Source organism: Alligator sinensis, unplaced genomic scaffold (genome assembly GCF_000455745.1).
Source record: "Alligator sinensis unplaced genomic scaffold, ASM45574v1 scaffold1066_1, whole genome shotgun sequence".
In the NCBI taxonomy this organism is placed as follows: Eukaryota; Metazoa; Chordata; order Crocodylia; family Alligatoridae; genus Alligator; species Alligator sinensis.
Window position 1 is genome coordinate 331,424 of NW_005842854.1, and position 19,283 is coordinate 350,706.

The window sequence follows — 19,283 nt, forward strand, 5'->3', positions numbered from 1 at the left end:
TTCAAGCAGCACAACATCGGTATGGGGCCGTAGGAAAGATCCTTCTAGCTGGACAGCTAGTAGAGCCATTAGCAAAGGGGCACAGAGTGCTCCGCGCTCCTGCCGCAACTTTGTTGCCTTTGCTAGATGCAGTAAAGGTCAGTCCATATTTTCAAGGAGAGCCTAAGACGTGGAACACGTTGGTACTCACCCATCATTATAACTGGTGCTGCTGGAAATTTGAAGACATACCACCCGACCCCATCCCGGGGGATGGGGAAAAACCCCCAACACTGTATGGAACCTCCGCCCCGGCCTGGATGGCCTCGGACGGAACCTCCCAACATGGCGGAGGCTACGGGTACTATCGTAAGGCCTGCTACGACGCGGAAATACTCTGGGCCCACCCAGACGACAACTCTGCTCAAAAATGCGAACTGCTGGGATTCCTTAAGGTGCTGCAACACTGTCTAATGCACCACAATGATACACTTCCAGTCCCAATCATCGCAATTGTGATGTGATGATTGTGTGCTGCTGCTACTTGTCCATGGGGAAACAGATGGCCACGCTCATCTGGTTTTCTTTTGATTAGATGCTTTCTGAGCAGGAACTTGATCCTTTGTTAGAATAGAATCATAGAAAACTAGGGCTGGAAGGGACCTCAGGAGATAGTCTAGTCCAACCCCCTGCTCAGAGCAGGACCATGCCTACCTATATCATCCCAGCCAAGGCTTTATCTAGTCAGGTCTTAAAAACCTCCAAGAATGGAGATTTCACAACCTTTCTGGGTAACCTGTTTCACTGCTTTTCTACCCTCCTGGTGAGAAAGTTCTTCCTAATATCTGACCTAAACTTCCCTTGCTGCAACTTGAGACCATTACTCCTTGTTCTGTCATCTGCCACCACTGAGAACAGTCTAGCTTCATACTCTTTGGAACCACTGTTCAGATAGTTGAAGGCTGCGATAAAATCTCCCCCTCTGTCTTTTCTTCTCCAAACTAAATAAGCCCAGTTCCCTCAGCCTCTCCTCGTAAGTCACGTGCCCCAGCCCCCTAATCACTTTTGTTGCTCTCTGCTAGACTCTCCAGTTTGTCCACATCCTTTCTGCAGTGAAACTCTACGCAGTACTCTAGATTTGGCCTCATCAGTGTTGAATAGAAGGGAATAGCCACTTTTCCCTGATCTGCTGGCAACTTTCCTACTTTGGCATCTGCACTTATATTGTTGGTGGAATACCAAATTCTGATCTTGTTTGACACCTTTGGAGGCTGTAACAATTCATTTGAAATAACATTAGGAAACTTAATTAGTATTGTGATTTTTTTTCCCCACAGTCACTTCAGATGGGTTGTATTTGTGCCCAGGGCTGTAAGGGCAGTCATTTGGTAGGTGGTTGTGGTAATATTCCTGTGGTATGCCCACTCCATTACGGAAGTAACAACTATACAAGCCTATTTCTCAAATAACAGCACAGAACTGGGCTATTTTTACACTAAACCAGAGTGTGCTCTTTTTCTCAATATGTAGTTAAGAATCTGAAAGACATGTTCTTTATAGTGCTACAGTAATTCTGTCCATTACATCACTTAATTTATAACAGTGTTAACACAAAAATCAATAAGCATTATTTTTAAAATGTCAGGGATGTTAATGGTATGATTTTTTTTTTTAAAGAAAAAAAGAAGATTTTAAACTCTTTTTGAACAGAACACATTGATGTAGTGTTGTAGAAGCACATCTTGCTGAAACTGTGGTAGGGAAGATTTAAATTATTATGGCTCAGTCATCTTGAAAAATGTGTGTAGGTAGCTATTCTTAGACATACAAATCTTTCTTGCCATATTGTGGGATTTTGCTAAGTGGGGGAGACTATGTACAGTATATCTTAACAGAAGGTTGCTAAAAATCGCCTTTTAAATTACTTTGAATCATATCAACACTCGGTATAAGTCCCCTAATAATGTTTTTGGTAAATTATTGGAAGAACCACTTACTGAGAGAAGGGATGCATCAGTCTTACCAACAGAGACTGGCAAGTCATTACAGAGAACAGAGCTCAAGAAGGGGCAGCTCAGATTAATATTTAGTTCAGGCTAAAATTTTCTGTGACATTGATCTTAAATGGTTTTCTCTACTCCATATAATCATATTATAAAATCATTAAACCTAGTAAGTACTTTTAATTTTTAAAATAATCTCCAATACATGATGTTTGACTACACCTCAGTTCAATAATGCCTTTTTCCACAATTGATAATGATAGTTTAGCATGTACACAGCACTTTACGGGCATGGATCCTCTTTCCAAGGAAGTTGATGGGCACAGTGCCATTGACTTCAGTGGAAGCAGGATCAGATTTCCATTCACTGAAATAATGTACAAATATTCGGCAATATAATAAACATACACTTGATGAAGATATTCTTTACCCACCAGGACAAGGAGAGAGTGGGGAGTTTGTTGAGTTTGGCACATATTCAGAATGCAGGTACAAGTCATAACTGGATTGTTATTTGGATTGATCAGTACTCTATAATGGAGTTTTAATAGAGCTTTGCACACAAATATATAATTAACTGAATGAGTTATAACCTAATTATATTGGTTCTATTGATTCCTTTCTTCTACTATGGAAAAATTGCTTTTGAATCCCTAGATAAACTTAAGATTTCCCCTAACAAAGCTCCTCAGGTCACAGACGTTACTTTCTTACATAAATTTTCATGCACACTCACAAGAGTGTCTGAAACAGGAAGTATACAAAGGATCTGGAAGCACTGCATCTACAGGTAGTTCTTCTGGTTAAATAGGAGTTTGTTCTAAAGATATCTGCAAGGAGTGTTTTCTCATTTTTTCCATCCATGGAGAAAGCTTATCTAGGGGTAGCATTTGCTCCATGGTTAGGACTTCAAAGAAACTAGACAAGCAGAAGTTTTCTAGGAGGGGTTCTACTCCAATATATCCCTTCCTGGAGATGGTTCTGCTTACTTTTGGGGTAACAAAGTGGTTGGCTTTACTGATCTCCGTTTCTTCTTCAAGCAGAGTTCATGTTGCAGACAGCTTGCGCTACTGAGCCCATGGCCCAGACAGACCTATGCTCTCTAGGGAGCTTCAGTTTAGGATATGCACGAAACTTAGTAACATATTCATCTTCACTGTATGTTTTCCTAAAAATACTTGAAAGAATTTGGTAAACACAATTTGAAAGAAGTGAGGATACACGTAGAACAGCATTCTCAACTGGTGGGTGACAACCTCAGAGAGGCATTGAAAACATTAAAAACTAGAGGATGGAAAATCTCTATCCTCTGCACACTATAACTCTTCAAGGTCAAGTATGCTCTGTCAGGCTCTTAAAGCACACACACAAATATCTAAACAGTAGTATAACTGAGGGGGGTGACCAGGGCAGCAGAACTGTCCTCTGCCTTTGTGAGGAAGAGGGTGCAAAAGCATCCATTGCTGCCATGGTGGTTGATTGTGCCACTACAATCAGCACAGCAGGAGCTGGCACTAGGCCAGGCACCATTTATATTCCTGAGCAGAGAGCTGCACTGCTACAGCTCTGTATATATGGCTTGGCAGCGTCAATTCTTATTTTATTATAAATGTAAAGAAGACATTTCTTTCTTTTACTTCAAATAAGGAGTTGCAAAACTGAGAAAGAGTTGATAGAAGGTCTATTGTTGTCTGTATTCTAATACGTTACAGTTGTATTCCAGTTTCTGTCTATTGAAGTATCATTGTAGCCATCTTTCCACAGAGGTTTATAGGTTAGGACATTTTCTGTATTCATTCACAAAAGAATTGTCCCCTATTAGTGATTTTCTCTCCAGAAAAAAAAAAATTAAATTGATGGACCAAAGTCCTTCCAACTGATGGATTTTTATTTGAATGTTTCTATAACTTACTGTAACAAGTGGGCATCCCAGGGCTGGTCTAAATGTAGGCCCACCCACTTGTCTCTGGGCAAACCACCTGCTTACCTTTCCTGCCACACCTTGATGATAATGATTGATAGATTTTAACAAGGCAGGAGGCTGCCTATTTACTTGCCCTGATGGCAAGGGCTGATGTACACAGCTCTGATCACCCCTGTACCATGTCCCATTCCTCACAGATGGCATCCATGCTCTTCCAGTGTCCCACACTGGAACCTGAGCTCCAAAGTCTCACATGGGACTCGCTTCCCATTGGAGCTCATAGTCCCAGTACCTTCACACTGGGCTCTCCTTCTGGTGTTCATCACTCAGGGTTCCCAGCCCCTATCCATTTAGGGCTCCAAACCCCATCTCAATTCTGCTCCAGGCCCCTAACATCATTGGGCTCCAAGCCCTTAACACCTCTGGGCTCCAAGCTGTATTTCACTTCCCTACATTGAGACTTATCCCCTTGAGACTTATTGGGCTCACAATCCCTTATCCCCTTGCCCCATGAGCTTCACTCATAGCTCCCTGAAGGCTCAGGGCCCCAGCTGCCTGGATCCTCACTCCCAGCTTCCTTAGTGCAGCCTCAGATCTCACCGTGAGTCTGGGCACTATCTCTGGCCCCTTACCTAGCCAGGATCCTGCCTCAGAACTCAGGTGAGTCTGGGTCCTTGCTTTGTTCTTCTGGGTATGCTCCCCTAGCCTTTCCCCTCCACAGGGTTACCCAAAAGGCAGTAGGGGCTGAGGCTTTCTGGCACCCCATATTCACCATTCACTGGAGCAGCCCCAGGTGTGGCATTTCCTGGAGACTGCCCTGCCACCGGCAGTCCCACCACACCATCCAGCCCCAGCAGGGTGTAGTTTTAGGTCATGCCCCAAGACCAGAAGCCTCCAGCCATCCCCTTAGCTCCTACTCTTACCTCCAAGGTGTCACAAGCAGCAACTCCAGCTGGGTGGTATTCTCCCAGCCATCAGCAGCAGACTGCTGGCTGGCTTTGCTGTTCAGGGCCTTGCTCTTATAAGGAGCAGCTGGCTCTGTTCCCAGTCAGGCACTGGTGCCTAATTGGGTATTGCAACCAGCTGCAGGGTATTGCAACCATCTGCCTCACTGCTGCCCACGCCCCTGTAAGTAACAGAGCACACCTTGTGCTCCATTACACTTACCTATTTATTTAATTTTGGAAATGTCCAGTAAAAGGCTTTGGAGAGCATTACTTCTTGTTTTGATTATATAAAGAGAGCTACCAGGAAAAATACCAACAATCATGTTTTTCTGTGTAGGAACATAGGAAATACCATACCACCTTAGATCATAGCTACAGCAAGTGGTATTTCTAGAAGTGGCCAATACGTGAAGTTAGAGAAGAAGAAAGACAGTACAGCCCATTAATGGTCAAAGCCGATCAAATATTGGTATATAGATAGAGAAGATATGGGTAAAGTTGCTTCTTGGCTTAAATTCCAAAAAAAAAGGTTCAGTCACATATCTGTTGATACTTCAAGAGCTATTTGTATTTGAAAAGGTAAATTAACTGTTTATTGCAAAACAATTTTTATTTTAATTCACCTTTCATTCACTGAATCATGACAGCCATCAGTGCTGCCTTACTTTGCAATGTCAAATGGTTGTGTTGCCTTCTTAAGATGCTGCAAGAGTTGGATAGGAATATGTTATCTGCTTTTGCTGGTTATAACAATTCCAGTACAGAAATCTTGTGAACTCTCTATCCATTTTCCAAGATTGCTTTGTTCAATGTTAGTTTTACAAAACTTCAAGATTTTCCAGGATTATAAAATTAACCTTTTTGGAAATATTTGTCAGATTCCAATGGGAGAAATTCTAAAGCCAGTGCCCTCAACCCCCAATCAGAGTAGTAAATCTGGCTCAAATCCTATCTCTTCCAAACTTCCACAGCTCATTGAAACTTCCAGTTTTGTACTCTAGATGAATTTTTTCAACTATGGAACAGATTTTAAATAGTAATTAATTAAGACTACATGCAGGATTACTAAAATGTTGACAACTAAATTAATTTTATTTTGGCAAGCATGGAAAAATGAGTCATCTGTTTATGTACTTCAAAGAATGACTGAGATGCCAATTGCAACAATATAATTATGAACCTGCCATTTCCCACTATAAACCATTATTTTAAAAACTTCTACAAACAAGTTACAAAACTTCAGATAAGTGTTTCATATCTATAATACAAGAAATAATTTAGTTTTGTAAATATAATTTTGAAGTGGCATCATCTATTGCTATGAGCTTACCAGATTTTAAAGTTAGCAATTTTGCTCTGGTACAGTTTTTGGGTAAAAGATTCAGAGAAAAATCAATATGCTACACAAAAGGGAGATGACAGGTCAGTAGGTATTGTTTATTCCTATCAATAAATGTTGTTAGCAGCATTTGTTGTATTTCAGTAACAAATAGAGGGCACAACTGGGGATCAAGCCATAGTGTTAGATACTGTGCCTTTGTACATACGTAAAAAGATAGTTATGGCCCAAGGAATTTTATAAATGTTCTAGCATGATACAGACTGTCTTTTGGAGGAAATGTAAAACAGGTCTTGACCCCACATATTCCTTAAAGTCTCTGTGTCCATACCTCCTTGTATCTCTTGAAACTATTTAAAAGTTTGCTATATTGCATGTTGCTGTAGTATACAGGTACTGCAGAGGTAAATTAGATCTGCATAATAGCAAGTTGCACAGAAGACCTTGTGGCATTACCTTCTAATCTTCTCACTTTCTCTGTTACAGATATTCCCCAAGCAGTTATTCCTGCATTTTTTTTATTTCAGCTGAGGTGATAGGATCTTTCAATATGATCAAAAGATGGGGCAGTCTCTTTCAGATGTGTCATCCATGGCTTTTAATAGGAACAATTTTACTGCTGGCTGTCATACTTAGTCTTTGACATTGTAGGTCAAACTGGACGTGTCTTGCAAGTCAGAGCATAAATAAGTTGTGGAGTTTATTGCTCCACAGTTTATTGCTCTCAGATGCACCATTTGAACATGCACCCAGGAGCAATTAACTCCGGAGCAATATGCTCCATAGTTTATTTATGTGCAGCATGTTGAGCTGGGGCGGAGCAGTCCCAGGGGTCAGCCTGCTAGCCCAGGGCTGCTCCCCCACTGGCTCAATGTGCTGCAGAGGGCTGGCTGGGGCACAAGGTGCTTCAGTTTGGGGCTAGCCAACAGGCAGCCTCTGCACTGAACCACCCTCATGCCCCAGCCAGCCCTGTCAGTATCTACATGTGCACTGCTGCAGGGTAAAATAGTTTCCTGCAGCCTAATAGGGGTGTATGTGTAATCACCAAGATGTTTATTGCATGGCCAATTAGTCAACTGTGCAGTAAACATCTCATGTAGACGTGCCCACTGTGTGTTATATGAGAGCTGCCTTCATAGTTTATGAACGGAGATTTCATAGCTTAATGTAGCTGGATTCTAACTTTTTTGATGGCTTTGATTGTGTTACACTTGTGTTGTACAGTATCATTGGCTTCAAAATCTGTCTTTGGTTAAACCAAGGTAACCAGTTTTTGGTGGAACTGTAGAGGCTTAATGAATTGCTTCTGCAACTGAACTTCCACTTGAAATTCTAATGGATTTGATCTAATGGGTGGATGAAGAGGGAATACTATCTTACTTTGTTTCCCCTGGGTTGGCTGATAAGAGTTAGTAGTACTAGAAATATTAGTAAAAACTTGCATGTCACTAAAGTGAGATGATATGACTGAGCATACTTAGGAAACAAATAGATTAATAAGAGGCCACTGTAACATAGTTTCTCTTCAGAGTAGGACCTGCCTTTAAACCAAACTCTCTCTGGTGCCTTCTACTCCCTTACAGAGGAATTCAGAAATGGGACAAGTTTGCTCCTTCACTGTAATTTTCTTTCCTTGTGATAAGATTTTTCGTCTTCCAAAGTTCTTCTAGTTTCTGAGTACATACAAGGATGAGGATGCAGACAATAAAGACTGCAGCAATTGTGCTTCACTAGTCATTCCATAGCACCTGCTACAGACAAGTATATGTAACCATACTACGCTGTTGGTCGATCTTCAGAGAACGTGAGTGGTAAGACTCCTGCTGTGGCTTTTGAACACTAAGTTTCAGAGACCATTGTTCAGCTATATCACAAAGATGGCTGCACTTCTTTTATAAGTAAAAAATGGGGCAACTTGGATCTGTATCCCACAGTTGTAGTGTTTTATGTTCAGTAAGTGTTTTGGAAGCTTTCTTGGCTTATATAGCCATGATGGCAAACAAACTTCTTCCAACACCAATTCCTCCCTCCTTCAAGCACTTCATTATTATCCCTGTCTGGCCAATACCAGTCGTATTACTAAAACATTATTTTTATGAAATTGCTGATTTAATAGAAGTGTTGCAACCTCCATCAGTACAACAAAAGAATATAATACAATTAGTATTATAATAGCTTTATTACTGTGATCTCTAACTTCTATCAGGATGATAGAAGTTCCTTCTGTAATTGCAATTTTATAAAAATGCTGCTTCTGCAACACAGTGATTCCACAGTAATGAAGTTTCTGTTGTAGTAATTCCATTATTGGGGAAATATTGTCTGTTGTAGAAGTGCAGAGAGTGATTTTGACTTTGGAACATGTTTTCTTCATGCAGCTGTTGCTGCAGTCCTATTGCCTCCTCAAGCAGTGGGATTGATTATGGTAAATACATGTGTATGCTGATTTGCCTTTGGTGTTTCATGCTATATTTTAATGTTTGATGCTTCCCCACAATTTACTTAAAAGAAAAAGTCACTTCTCTTTTAGGTCCTGCCCAGAACAGCACTTAAGCACATGTCTACATTTAAGCATACAAGCAGACCCCATTGGCTTCAAGTTAACCCTAATTAAAATTACATACACTCATAAACAGTATCTTAGATCAGGACTGTAAAGATAATACAAGAATAAATATCCCTCTTAAATTATTTTTTAAATGGAAAATGTTCTGTTTTCACAGTAGGAATAAAGCCTTTGCTTGTTAATATAGTTACTGATAAATTTAACCTACACTAGAGATTGGATCATTACACAGACTTATATTAAAATATAAAAATAAAATGAAGAAACAAAAAAAGATGATGTTGTTGACAGTGAATTTTGTAACACAAAATATTTGCGTTTAGGATAAGCTTCAGGTGAAGGAGTTATACAAAAAATGGGCATTGATTTCATCAGGTAAGTGTTGTTTAAAACCAATGGTATAATAAAATCATAATGGTTTAGAGATGATGAACTGAGGAAGGCACGTATCCTAATTTAATAGGAATTAAAGAGGAATGATTAAAATTGCAGGTAGTGCTGAAAATATGTTCAGGCCCATGTCATGCTTGCCACAGCATTGAATACTAGTGTCCTTGATGAAAATTTTGACATCCCTCCATGAATGATTTTTATGAAAGCAACATCATGCAAACTGGATGAGAGCAGAGGCAGTTTGGGACACGAATCCCTTGCACTATCATATAAATGGAGAAGCCATAAATGCTATGATGAATGCTCTAAGGCAGTTTAATGTAGCACTGGAGAAAATAGAAGCCATTACTAATGGAAGGGCTCCAGTTATGACAGAGAAAATAAATAGTGCTGTTACAGGAGACATACCAAAAACAAAATATCTGCTGGCTGGGGAAGACAGGAGCAAGACACGTTACCAGCTATCTACGCTTAATTACCCATTACCTAAAATGATGTTGATTTTTAATTTAAATTTGACATGGATAATATTTCCTACATTATTTTAGGCTGCATCTCAGTGTGCTGCCAGATAAAAGTGACAGAACCCAATCTGATGAATTTTTGGTGTTTAATTAAAGTTGTACTTTAGAAATGCCAAAACACCATTTTCCAGTATTGAGATCCATCTCTAGCATTTCTTGATACTGTAGTGTTACACTACAGAAAACAGAAAAAGAGCAAAGTTCTGTTTTTTATGTTTATCTGTTTCTGACCTTGTAATGGTCATAATTCACAATGATACAGGTTGGCTAAAGGATGATGGATCAAGCCTTAAAACTTTGTGCTGGCCACCCTTCACTGAATGCCACTGTTGCACAGACTAAAGAAAAAAGATGGTTCTCTAATTTTGTGGTTTTCATCCCCTCATGTACCTGGTGTTTTCCACTTAATTTTGCCATAAATAAAGTGTTAAATTCAGTTTTACACGATCAGACAAAACCACTCTCTGTCTACATCTTTTTCCTATCAGCCTTCTGTGTGTTGTTTCATGCTAGAAGTTGAGGTTATATCTCCATAAGTTGGTGAAGCACATGCTTAAAAGTCTTTCTTTACATCCCCTAATAGAGAGGTCTTGCCACAGAAGGTAAATTAAGTAACAGTATGAGTTTGAAAATTCACAGGAACTGCTGTTGCTTGTGAAAATTACATTTCCTGTAAAAGTTGGTCAAGACTCAGAAGAGATATTATATGATGGAGCCCAGCTTATAGCACTGAACAGATTGTATTATGAGTCTGTATAGGATTACATACAGGAAAATAATGCAGTAGATTTCAGATAAACCATCTCACTGCCTGGCATTCCATTACTGTCCAGAAGAGTTGTGTGCAACCCATAAATGCAAGAAGGTTCCTTTCTGTACAACTTCAGCTAGTAATTGTGGTAATCAACTTGTAACTCCTGCACATTTCTCTGAAAATTTATTACTACATGAGAATTACATTGCAAAAAAAGATTAATCTCTGGTTAAAAATAAGTACATTTTTATTATTTCAAATTGGGTTTTTGCTTGAAATTGCAGAATGACTTAGGTTTTTCATGTGTCTGACAAACAGATCTGACTAGCTAAAGTACAGGATTGCTGCCATAAGACATAGGATAGGTTTCATGCCACATGATATATCACCATTCCATTACATGGCTGCATCATAGCTGTAATATGGATGTATATGAAGTGTATGCAATACAGGCTTCCATACTCTTACCTAATATTCTTCTCGTAAAGCTCAGGAAGGATTCTGGATACATTGTATCAGAGAATTGAACACCCCCCCCCCCTCCTTAATCCACAGAATGGGCAGCAGTAGGCAGGTTTCCTATGCCAACATGTTTCAGTGTTGACCTAAAGAGACCACCTCAAGGGTCCCAGGGTTAATTCATTCTCTGTGGCTGATTCAGTTCTTGGCTTCTCTGCCATGACTACTAACAAGGGCACTAATTAATGCCAGTTTGAATTATGTAAAACCTGACAATTTCATATAGGTTATTGTATAATAATGGATTTCAGCTACTACTAACCTGGGCCAGGTTTGAATTGACCTGGCAATAAAGGGCTCTATATTCCATTATCAATTCCTAAGCTACTAGTCTTTGATAACTCTTACATTTTTACTGGCAACTGTCCACTACTTTCTTCTCAAAGCTGCAGCTTCAGTGATTTAACTTTGAATTTTCACTCAGCATTATAATGGCTGGCTAATGCACGCGTGGGGATGCGAGTATCAATATAACTTAGAATTCAGGCTTTGACCAGGCTTCTAGCTTCAATATGGCACTTTGACTTCTCTCCCTTACTGACCCATCAGTACCTTTCTACCTAAAGACTTCTGTTCCTTGACATACTTTGGCTAACAATCTCTTATGCTTTTCTGTGCCTTTGGCTTTCCCACAAGATATGCAGTTCCCACTTTATGGTGTATATCCCTGATTTTTCAGCTTTGAAAAATTCTGAGTTGCAGAACAGTAGATTGCCTGTTACTTAGAGGTAGGTGCAAACATGCACATGAACAAATATATTTAAATTTTCCTCGTTAGACAAAACTGTTTGCTTGACATGAGTCTCAGCTGCTCTTGTTTGTAGAGGATCTCTTTGAAGTCAGCAGCAGTCATGAACACCAGTTTCCTGCAGTAGAGCTGAACAAATAATTCAAACTTACTAGCTTGTGAAGACAAGCTTCGAAATGTGGACACTGTCGTTGTGCATGTGTAGACAGGCAGCTGTAGTGCATTTGCCCTACTCACAGCTTTGCAAAGCAACAGCAGCATGAAATAAATAAATCTCTGCTAGTTTCATTTTTGCCATTCAGAATTTTTTAGATGCAGCTGAAGTTTTCAACAATCATGCGTTCATGGTGCTGCCCCTGCCTCAGAAAGCGTCAAAGACAGGCTGTGGAGCTATTAAAAAAAAGAACACTGGAGGGATTGAGTAAGTAGCTAAGGCTAAATTAACCTCCCCTTAAACACCAGCTAGGTCAGGTGAAAGAAAAACTGCTTCTACACCAGTGGCTCCCAACCTTCTGGTTCCACATGAGTGACATGTGAAGCAGGTAGGATCCTACGTGGGTTCAGCACTTGGGGTCAGTACTTGGGTGCGATCCAGCATGCCGGCCTGACTCCGCATGTCTGGATCCAGCCATGTGCTGATGCTGTCTGGGACACAGACCCACGTTATCAGGGCTGTCCACAGGTTCAGAAATGTGGCAGCAGGAGAGAGGCAATTATTGCTGCCACTGCTTCCCTGCTGCCAAATTTCCAAACCCTTGGGGAGCCCTGCAGGCCAGATGACATGGCTCTGTGGACTGGATCTGGCCCACACACTAGGATGAGGGTTTAGCAGCACCCCTCTTCTACAACATTGCACAGGTAGAAGAGATTGGCTTCACATTTATCACACACCTAAGAACAACAGTCTGATATGAAAGATAGAGGGACCAAGGTTACTACCCTGGTAGAAACCCTGGTAGAAATGCTGCCTGAGTAGTGGTGGGCTGGATTCACCCTTCTCTTGGCCAGTTTTTCTTTGAAGAAAGTTGCAACAAAAGGAGTAGCTAGAAGGGCGAGATGTAGCATAGTGAATTAATAAGTTGTTACCAAAAAAAGCTTGACTTTGAATTCCTGTGTCAGGCATAAATTAGTTTTGCCCAACTCAGGCTTCAAGGACCAGGTCAAATATTGAACCACAAAATACTGAGGAGTAAATCTGTATGAATATCCAGCTTGTGCAATTGCTTTTGTGTTCAATGTGTTGAGCAAAAAGAATAAAAAAGGATGCATCATTGTTAATATTGGGAACACGTGTTATTTCTTTACACTGTTTGTTCACCACCTTTTAAGGCTGCTGGTTCTAATTGCTTGTTCACTGTACTTTTTTAATTACTAGTTAACTGAACCTTGTTATTTCTCTTTGTTTACCATTGCCCTGAAATCTCTCTTTTCTAGAAATATTTAGAAATGTAGGATTCATTTAGATTTGTAGTTGATTGGAAGAGATATTTACTGTAATTCATAGTGGTGCTTTTTTGCTCATTATAGAGTGGCATCAGTTCACTCTTGTGAACAGCAGATGGTAGCATTCTTGCATGAATTAACAGTTTGCACTGGAAATGTAAAATAAAGGGGTCTGAAATATTTTGATGGTTTTAAGCTTCTAAGTGTGATGTTAACAACAATGCTGGATAGCTTCAGCCATACATTTTTAGCACCAGAACAAAATGTCCTGCATCTCTGAGATAAATGTCCTGCATCTCTCAAATATTATACTAGCATTTTAAATGCAGTAGGCTCAATCCTGCTCTCAGTGAAGACAATGGAAAAAATAGGGCTACAATTTTGCCCTTTTTTATGCTGGGGATGCATGAGTTTTTATTACATGTCAGAGACTAGTTATGGGCATTTTCTAGTGAGTGTAGGCAAACAGCCAGATCTTTCAATAAAATACAGCCACAGGACTTCCAGAATCTGGCCCCAGGTACATTGCATCTAAGATGGCATACAGTCAGCGAGCAGTTTTTGGCTTCTGAATGTTGCTTCCTGGAAATGCATGGGAAGCATTTCCAGGGAGAAGGCCTGAGGCCAGGATGTCTCTGTCAAATTCTCAGGTGCAATTTCAGTCTACTAGGACTGTTAGTAAACTCATGCAACAGGGGGGATTGATCCCACACAAAACAGAACTAGGACCGGGAGAATGTATGCTGCCTTGATATGCAGGCACACATCCCTGCTTCCTCATCCTCCTGACTCGTCTTGTATGCGCCTTAGCTGAGCATTTTACTCCACGTTGTCTAAAACTAAATGTTGATTTTTTGGAAGGCATGAAGTGTACTGTGGCTTCTTATTTTGATATTTTATTTTGCTAGCCTCACTCTCCAACTGTTCTTTATTGTGCCATATTAAAGACTTATTCTCCCAGAGCATGGAGATGAAGTGAGATCTGTTTATTCTGATACAGCAGTACTTAACGGTGACCTGAGCAGTGCTAAAGCAAAATAACTTCTCAAATGCAAAACATGTGATAGTCCAATGTGCTGATCTGTGGGCATAATTGATATGAGAATGTATGAGATCATTGTTAAGGCTTTGCATCGAAGTGCAACCTAATTAAGTTGGGACATGTATTGCTTTTGAATATCTGGACATGAAAACGGAAAATTTATGAAGTATTGGACTGTGTTTTTAGCAGTGTTCTTGGCAATATAAAGATGGAAGGGAATGTACTAGTCTTTTCCTGCACTGTACTCTCCTATTTTTAATGCCCTGGGTATGAAGTGTGTCCATCTGCAATCTTAATTGTCACTGAAGGTAGTTTTTGTTTGCTAGGGTGATGTTATTTAAGCCATGCTCTTTGTGGAAACCCTCAACCCTCTGCATTTTCTTAACTATGTCTATTTGTGTGGACTGGGATAATGGCTTTCCTCAGTTCGTGTGGACTGGAACTTGGGGCATTTACCAGCTAGAGCAGGCTAGTCCAACATATGGTCTGCGGGCCACCATGCGGCCTGCCGAGCCATTTTCTGAGGCCTGAGGTCCCTCGCTCAGGACAGGTGGGTGGGGGAGGGGAGGGGAGCTGCTCACCCCCGCAGGGCCAGGCTCGCGTGACCTCCCACATCACGTGAGCTGGGTCCCGCTGTTGCGCCAAGGGCTGCGTGGAGTGGGGCTGCCCCAGCCGTGCCTGACAGGATGAGCTGGGGACAGCACCCGCTTTTACTTGTCTCCGGCTCAGCGCCTCCGGATTGGCTCCCTTGTGCCAATCCCTTGCTCCCCCCGGGAGGGGGGATTGTCACTCCCTGTGGCCGGGCCGGGCTCTGCTCTCCTGCTGCGGCAGCTGCCTGCACCCTCCCGGGGGCCGTTTGCCTTTGCCGCAGGGAAGTGCGGAGGAGTGGAGCAGCCCGTGTTCCCCTGAGGCCTTCCCCCGCCAGGAGCCACCCTGGGCAGACCAGGCCTGAGACCCTGCCAGGCTGGGAACTGGCCTTGCTCCCGCAGTTCTGCCATCCCCAGTCTCAGGCGTTGGCTTGTCCCTGGCCACATCTGCCCAAGCGCTGCCCAAAGGCAGCAGTGTTGCTGGTGTGGGCAAGGCCTGGGAAAGCAGTGGCATAGTCAGCCCCTTGGCCTGCATGAGAGCACTGGCTACATTGGTTTGGTCACATATTTTAACACAACTGTCAAATATCTTCTGGGGCTGCCTTCAAATGGTGGTCGTAGTAGGCAGAAGCAGGGCCCCAGCTGTTGGGATGGCTGGTCCAGGACATCATTTGCTTTAGTTTGTCACTAGCTGAGCACAGGTGGGGATTTATGCCAGCTTTGCCTTATTTCAGGCTTGTCCAACATACGGCCCACAGGGTGATAAAATATGAATGTGGCTCGCCGGCCCACTGGGTGATAAAAAGTTCATGATCCGGCCCCACATTCAAAAAGGGTGGACACCCCTGAGGTAGAGGAAGCTGAAGCAGAACTGAGGCTTCTAAGTTGGCACCAGCTAAAGCTGCCTTTGCTTCCCAGCTTTTTCTTGGTGAGCCCCAAAGAACAGGGACAGAGGTTATCAAGGAGCTTCTCAGTGGAGGCTCCTTGGTTCACGCATTACATTGCACCAAAAAACCATTACAGGGAAACTGTGCCTACTTGTTTTCAGCTGTTAACTTCCTCTGCTGCTGTTAAAGTGTTGAGCTGTTTTTAAAAGCCTTTACATCATAATTAAAACAATAGGATAGCCTAGTTAATATACTTATTTCTCTTTCAGAATAAGAAACTCTGTGCGCAAGAATTGATTGGTTAAATGCAAGTTAATTACTAGCATAGATGACAAACTTTTGTAACTTCACAGAAGTGAATGGAGTTACACCAGCATTGAGTTGATCCCAGTTGTTTTTGGAGTACTACATTGCATCTTTTCTGATAACTGTTGGTTTAATAAAACTACTGCCTGCTTCTTTCAGGAGCACCCATTACTTGGTCAGCCATTCTTTGTTCTTCATCCCTGCCGAACGAATGAATTCATGGCTTCTGTACTGGCTCTCTCACAAAAAGAAAACAGGTGAGGAACACCAGCAAAATTTTTGAGTCTGTAGCTCTTTACTATATGTAGAGCAAATAAACCATGTACACTTGCAAGGTCAGGCCAACAACTGAGAACCCGTCTGCTTCTGTTCTGTATGTATGTAGTAAAAGCTTTGTATTTTCACTTAAATGCTGTATATTAAAAAGTGCAAAAGTAATTTAATTTTTAAGAAAGCATCCAGGTGTAGGATGACTTTCAGGCATACATCTGAGCTTCAGTGAAACTTCTTGTAATGCATGCATGCTTTTTTTTGTCTGTTAGGTATATGAACTACATTTCTTCATGGCTGAGCATTGTAGGTCCAGTTGTGGGTCTAAACTTACCCCTGAGTTATGCAAAACTAGGGTCTGAGCAGAAGACGAATATTGATTAAATCAAAAGGTAAGAGAGAACATGTTTTTGGTCGCATGCAAAATCAGATATTTAGTGTTTCAGTGTTCATTCTGTGTCTTCCCTTCTGATATGCTTAGGATTTTTCTTCTGACAGTTTGCACACAGATCTGCAGTGTTGCCATTTTGCTTTGTATGCTAAGCCTGAGCTGAGGTCTGGGTGGCATTCTGCCAATGCCCTTCCTACTCATCAGGAAAGATCCCCTGTGAATGGGGTATGCTGCCTCAGCACTACCCAGCAATACAATAACAGAACTTTTTATGTTTGTCCGTGCAGCACACGTTTAATGGTGTGATCTAAGTGCACTTATGCGGCAGTGGTTTTTAATTTGTCCTCTCTTTTTTCTTATTTTATGCTCTTTTTCGGCATCTCCTCTTCAGGCCCTGGAACTGAAGCACAAGTCATGGTGAGCAGTAAAGCCTTGCCTACAGCTGAGCTCCAGCACAAGCCACACAAATCATTCACGGCCTGTGTGTAAAGCTTAGAAAGACTTGCTGTTTGGGGCTCTGTCCTCTGGCAGCAACATGCCTAATGTCAGCTGGAGATCTAAGAGTTGCTTGCAATTATAACAGCAACTCTCAAGCTCCACCAAGACACAGACTACATTCAATGTGACAGCTGTGGAATCCTGAGGAATCACTTATTTCCTTACCTTAGATGTTCCCATCCTTTTTTTTCACCTGAGCTTGGTAGGGGCAAGAAAGATTCCTGATGTGAGATTGAAATGTGAAGTTTGATTCTACTGGAAGAAGTCAGAAAGTATTATTGTGTATTTGTACAAATCTCTACACACATCAGTTCAGACATGTACAGGAAAATGCAAATACTGTGAAAGTGTTGAAATAATTTCAGGTTTCATGTGTAACCTGGGGTCAGCAAGGGCTACTTAGATGCCAAATACATGGTTGGTCAGACAACCTGCTACAGGAAGGGGAACACTGTGTGTGTGTGTGTATAGTGCTTCATGGGATGAGAGTGACTGGTGACTAGATTGTCTGTATTGACTAAGCATATAGAATTCTAGAGTTCAAGGTACCTTATGCAATTATTTGTGAACATGTGGCTTTTTGCCTCTTCATTGCCTCTGAAGAGAGAAGTGTCTTTCCTGAGGGAGGTTACTGTTGTAGTAAATTAGCATTCTTGGTAGTGCAATAGCTGTTCACAAATAAAAGCCCTGTGCTGCAGTCCATGCTCTAGCAAATCTGCTGCAGACAGCACGGGAGTATTGAGGGAGTCAGGATCATGTCATGGGGCAATCAGTAAAAACCAACCTAGAAATAACAGTGCAAACATCACTTTTCATTTCCTCCCAGTCATGTTTTCTTCCTAATGTCCAATGTATATTTTGTACTGTTGCTGAGCAGACAAGGCAGTTACAGATTTCACGTTATCTTTTCTGTGCAACTGACACCTGCCTATGGGTCAAATATTAAAATATGTTGAATGGTATTGGAAATGTAAAAATTAAAAAATCAATCTGTATTTTCAGAAGATTCAATTGGCTGGATTTTTTTGTGAATTATGACATAATCTCTTCCTTAAAATGTAATTGGGAAATTAAATTGTTTTGCCAGGCCATTTGGAATCAATAATGAACAACACTGGGATGCATTATTTGTCTCTGGCCAGCTCCTAATAATTTACATATTTTTTTCCCTGTATGATATATAAATGTCCTTTATTCATTTATGATGACAGCAGTCAGATCATCCTAGTTTAGTACATTTGGTAATCTCTGTTTTTGTCATAATCACATCTGTATCCTATTTCCTATATTTAAGAGTTGTTTCTCTTCATACATGAGGGGAAACAAATGACAGTAAGCTAATACAATTTAAAAGCTGTGTTCAGAGGGCCAAACACCCAGACCTATTCCATGAACTTTAGCGGCTACACTGGCACAAAGGGAGCTCAAGCAATCAGTTAGAGATTCCCAGCTGGTCAGTGTAGCTAGCTTTGCATTACAGTGTTCTTTGACAATAAAAGACAGTGCAATGAGCCTTTGGGGTTATTTTTCCAGGATTATTAGAGCAGGGTTTTGGCTGCTGTGTTTATACCAAGGGTTTAATTAGTTCAGTGGTTTTCAAGCTTTTTAGACTTAAGGCACCCCTTGAAACATGCCAGCTCATAGCTTTTACTCCGGTTTTGACTATGGAAAAACAGCAGAGCAGTTCTTTTGTTGCAAAGACCTCAAAAAGACCACAGCTAATCAAAGTGTTTTTGAGATTACAGATTGCTATTTGAAATCTCTAGGTTTCTCTTGAATCACATGCAGGTGTTTGTATACTTGACAGTGCTGCTGCTATTGAGTGGCACTCCGTGGCTTCCTTAAAAGGATGTTGTGACACCTGGTTGAGAATTACTGAATTTAGTTCCTACTGTCCTCAGGATTGGGAAGTGAGGCAAAAATTACAACAGAATTCCTTATGCCCGTAAAGCACGTGCACTGAATGACGCACCTGCATATTTGAGGATCCAGTTTATGGACATTTTTCTGTAGCATTACACATGTTACCAAGAAAATGTGCAGAGCAAACAAGTCATCTTCCCTCTTTGCCACCCCTTAAATTCCATTTTAAGGCATGGGGATGGTAAAGTCTGATCCTATATTCACGTGCAATAAGTAGAACGTAACTTTTACAGCAGAGGC

At 41.2% G+C, this 19,283-nt stretch overlaps 1 protein-coding gene across 2 annotated transcripts in view; it reads left to right on the top strand.

Annotated features, from left to right (window-relative positions):
• The window catches only part of ATG10 (autophagy related 10), a 159,918-nt gene that overhangs the window by 130,577 nt on the left and 10,058 nt on the right, over positions 1–19,283 (top strand). The window contains exons 6-8 of one of the 2 annotated variants that reach the window (XM_014525630.2): positions 16,121–16,218; positions 16,504–16,623; positions 17,014–18,506. In XM_014525630.2, the coding sequence (XP_014381116.2) occupies positions 16,121–16,218; positions 16,504–16,615 (210 nt within the window). In that variant the 3' untranslated portion in view covers positions 16,616–16,623; positions 17,014–18,506. Of the gene's footprint in view, positions 1–16,120; positions 16,219–16,503; positions 16,624–17,013; positions 18,507–19,283 lie in introns of those variants that run through there. The other variant, XM_025191714.1, reaches the window with a different exon arrangement.